The 4,613-nt window shown below is 43.4% G+C and overlaps 1 protein-coding gene across 1 annotated transcript; it reads left to right on the top strand.

Annotated features, from left to right (window-relative positions):
- Nucleotides 1-2,155: 2,155 nt before the first annotated feature.
- Nucleotides 2,156-4,374, top strand: LOC115728658 (putative receptor protein kinase ZmPK1). Its single transcript, XM_030659002.2, has one exon. The coding sequence runs from the start codon at nt 2,197-2,199 to the stop codon at nt 4,372-4,374; it is 2,178 nt and encodes a 725-aa protein (XP_030514862.2). The 5' UTR covers nt 2,156-2,196.
- The last annotated feature ends 239 nt before the right edge of the window (nt 4,375-4,613 follow it).

The following is a 4,613-nucleotide window of genomic DNA, read 5'->3' as shown; positions in this document are numbered from 1 at the left end:
TGGGGCTAGGCTGCGCTGACATCCCACATTAGAAAAAAATGTACTTGTATTTCTGCATAAAATAATACTAATAGGATGTGAAAATAACTAAAAAAATCATAAACTTATTACACTCGTACCAATTTAATCTTAAATCTTTTAATTTGTCTAAATTAATCCTAAAACAGTAAATAATTAGTAAATTGTGTCCTTACATCAATTTTTGCTGGAAATTGCTAACGTGCATGAACCATCCTACATATCGCGTGGCCGTGGAAAATATTTACAAGCTTTTCACAAATATTCAATTCCTTATCAATAGCCAGCAAGCCGTTGCAACTGGCCAAGGCATGAAGGCCCTCGCCCTCGGCCAGTGGGGCTGTAAAGGCCCCCGGCTCAAATCTGATGAGAGCCTTCATGTTGACCCATGCAACCTGCAAGGCCATGATGCGTAGCCCTTCTCCGCTCCGCCAAATTGTGGGCGAGGCCTTTGAGGCCTACGAGACCACAGAGGGCCCTTGCTAGCCATAATGCAAAAGGAAAGGAAAAAAGAAAGAAAAGAAAGAAGGAAACATAAAAACTAAATATTGAATAAATATAAAAACAAAATTTTAAAAAATATATATAAATTATCCAAATCGGCATAAATCATGCCACATAAGACGATCGGTGTTCACATCAACAACTTCCGGCTAAAATTGGTAGAAATAACTTAATTGATAAATTATCAAAAGATTTAGAGCTAAATTGGTCAAATCCAATGGTTTAAGATAGAATCAGCACAAGTGTAATTGGTTTAATATTTTGTTTTGATAACTTTTTCCAAGAACGACTGTTCGGGCAATGCCTGTGGCCTATGACTTGCTTCGCATTTTGTATTTTGATATTCTCTCCCTCCCTCCCTCTCTCCATCCGGGAAGCTATTAAAAACTCTTGGACGGCTCTTTCCATTTCGTCAGCTGTCTCCTACTAAACAATGTAAACATAGCAAGATAATCTATCGATTAAACCAACATAACATGTGACGCAATTGCATTGTTTAACGATTATGTCCCTCATTTTTCCCAAAGTCTCCTTCACAATATGTCACACCTCTCCAATAATTCCGGCTGACACTCTCAATGCATCACGGAATTCTCTACTTTAATATTTAATCGGTGCCAGTTAACAATGTTGAAATATAACGGGCGGAAACTAATCAAGATCTTACAAATATATCAATGCGAAAAGCCTAGGAAAATAACGAAAAACGATAAAGAACACTAGAGATTACGTGGTTCGGTCCGAATATCGATACCTACATTCACGGAAGAGCCAGTACGAATAATCCACTATAATTGGAGAATAGGAATTATAATTTTTCAATACGCTCGCGTTTCTCGCACCTAGATTATATCTAAATCCTAAGTGTTTACAAATAAAATAATTTACAAGTGAATATAATAAACTCACGAAGAAATAGTCTGATGCTCGAAACGTCACGCTGGAAGGGAACTTCTCTGCAGGTTCTCGTACGGCAGCTCTAATGCATCGTCTGAAGCAAAAAGCAGAACTCCACGCCTTTATTTTATGTGCCCTATTGAAGAAGTCAACAAATTATCTTTGACTGGCCCACAAAATATTCTACGTGGGTTTTAGATGATATCTTCAGTGCTTGTGCGGCTTCTACAAGAAAGAGGTAAAAAGCAACCTTAACTTTTGTCTTCTTTTATTTATTACTCCATGGGCCCACAAGCTTATATGCCCTTCTTTTATTCGCCCAAAAAGAAGACCGCCAAAGAGAAGTCCACAGCCAAATCCCGCCAAATCTTGCATATTTATCTCCGTAGAAATTCAAACTCGAGACATAAAAAAAAAAATAACAAACAACAAATGTCCCCACCATACAGACAGATGGTGCTGTATAGCTGAAGTACGATTTCTTACCGTCTTGCAAATAACCCCCCAAATAGAGATCAGCAAGGACACCATGAATGCCATGGAGAATTCACTTTTGCTGCTTGTTTTCTCACTATTCTTGTCCTTTTTGCTCACGTCCTCGATCCGTCTCACTTTGCATCAAGGCTCCTCTCTCTCCATTCGGAATGCAAGCGACGTTTTGACATCGAATGACGGTGCTTTCTCCGCTGGCTTTTTCCCGTGGGACGAAGCGCTTATTGCTTCGCGATCTGGTTCAGCGAGCCATCTTGCGGCGTCCCGAACTGCACGGTAGTTTGGATGGCGAACCGCGACGAACCCGTCAACGGAAGATCCTCCGAGCTTTCTCTAAGAGAGGATGGCGACCTTGTGCTGATCGACGCTGGGGGGACAGTTGTTTGGTCCACAAGCACAGGTTCCTCCTTAAGGTCCTCCGTGAACTTGCAGCTCCTGAACAAGGGCAATCTCGTCCTTCGTGACGACAAGCATGCCACCTTGTGGCAAAGCTTCGACTCCCCAACCGACACGCTTCTTCCGGGACAAAAGCTCACCCCAAACACACCGCTCATTTCATCTCGAAGCGAGAACAACTTTTCTTCTGGTTATTACAAGCTTTACTTTGATAACGATAACCTTCTTCATCTTCTCTTCAGCGGCCCCAAGATTACAAGCGTCTATTGGCCAGATCCATGGCTTAATAGCTGGGAGGCGGAAAGAACCACTTATAACGACAGTAGAGTCGCAACGCTCGATCCCTATGGGAGTTTCGTTTCGTCTGATAATTTGACTTTCTTAACAGCTGATTACGGTGCAAAAATTAAGAGAAGATTGACCGTCGATCACGATGGTAATCTTCGGGTTTACAGCCAATCTGATGGAGGGGAATGGATGGTTTCATGGCAAGCCAAATCTGACCCGTGCACAGTTCATGGCATTTGTGGACCTAATAGCCTGTGCACATACCATCCTAGCGAGGGAAGAAGTTGCATTTGTGCTCCGGGATATGAGTGGGAAAACCTTTATGACTGGACTCAAGGATGCAAACCCAAATTCAACAGCTTCTGTGATAGCAAAGTCGAGACCGAATTCGTCGAGTTACCGCATTCTGATTTTTACGGGTACGACAAAGGCTTCTTCCCAGGTTATACTCTTGAGATGTGCAAGAACTTATGTTTGGATTCGTGTGATTGCTTAGGTTTCCAATATAAATTCTCTAACTGTTACCCCAAGTTACTGTTTTTGAATGGCCATTACTCACCCAGTGTTGCTGGGGGCATCCACTTCAAGCTCCCAAAATTCAATCTCTCCTCTTACCACATCCCGAAAATAGAACATGCTACTCTGCACTGTACTGCCAGAGAAATTATGCTACCAAGGACTTATCTTAAGAGACAAGAGAGTTGGGCAGTCAAGATTTTGCTCATCTTTGCCGGGGCACTAGCTGGAATGGAGGCGGTAGTGGTACTCATGGTTTGGTTCTTCTTGTATAGAACCCGCCCAGAGAAAGGTGGAGCTCACAATGGTTACCATGCAGGGCCAACTGGATTCCGACAATTCACATACGATGAGCTAAAGAAGGCAACGCAGAATTTCAGCCAAGAAATCGGAAGAGGAAGTGGAGGGATTGTGTACAAGGCGGTGTTGTCAGATTGCAGGGTTGCAGCGGTCAAGCGGCTCGATGAGGCTAACCAAGGAGAGAATGAGTTTCTAGCAGAAGTGAGCACCATAGGAAACCTTCACCACATGAACTTGATTGACATGTGGGGGTACTGCGCAGAAGGAAAGCACCGGCTTTTGATCTACGAACTCATGGAACGAGGCTCGTTAGCCGAAAATATGCCTTCTCCAACTGAACTCGATTGGTCCAAGAGGTTCGAAATCGCCGTAGGATCAGCCAGAGGACTCGCTTATCTTCACGAGGAATGCCTAGAGTGGGTTCTTCATTGTGATGTGAAACCACAAAACATACTCCTCGATTCCACATACCGACCCAAGGTGGCGGATTTCGGACTCTCTAAAATACGCAAGAGAGAGGGCCTCAAGAACTCGAGCTTCTCGAAAATCCGAGGAACACGAGGTTACATGGCTCCCGAATGGATTTACAACTTTCCAATCACCTCCAAAGTGGATGTGTATAGCTACGGAATTGTCTTGCTGGAGATGGTGACCGGAAGGAGTCCCACCGGAGAGCACGACAAGATCGAGGGCGGTGATGTGCAGGAGAACACGATATTGACATCGTGGGTACGAGAGAAGAAGGGACTCGGAGTTCCGATGCGGACATGGATAGAGGAAATTGTGGATCCGAGAGTCGGAGGGGAATATGACATTAGGAAGGTTGAGGTTTTAGTTGCAGTGGCTCTTAAGTGTGTTGAAGAAGACCGAGATGCAAGACCCACCATGAGCCAAGTGGTTGAGATGCTTCTACGTGAAGACGAAGATGAGCACTCAGAAAATGACAGAAGCCTTGGTCCTTAGTTGTGTCTGTACTATGTCATCAAAATAAACATCCAATGATAGGATCAAAGTCTTTGCATATCTATAAGGCAGTAGTTCTTGGATGTACGAAATAGAAAGGACACAGTCGAAGCAAAATCTATGATGTATAGTTGAAGTAGGAGCTGTGAAAATGCCCGTCGTATAAGGAAAATATTCAATGGTTACAAAGCGCCACGTTAAAAAGCGTCATGGAAACCTGTTTTACTCTCATCCACTTA

The sequence above is a fragment of the Rhodamnia argentea genome, chromosome 2 (assembly GCF_020921035.1).
Source record: "Rhodamnia argentea isolate NSW1041297 chromosome 2, ASM2092103v1, whole genome shotgun sequence".
Taxonomy (NCBI): Eukaryota; Viridiplantae; Streptophyta; class Magnoliopsida; order Myrtales; family Myrtaceae; genus Rhodamnia; species Rhodamnia argentea.
Note: the sequence above shows the minus strand (reverse complement) of the source record. Positions and strands in the feature narration are given on the sequence as shown.

Excerpts from the sequence above, each read along its gene's own strand:
- LOC115728658 (XM_030659002.2), top strand. The coding sequence starts at position 2,197 with ATGGCGAACCGCGACGAACCCGTCAACGGAAGATCCTCCGAGCTTTCT.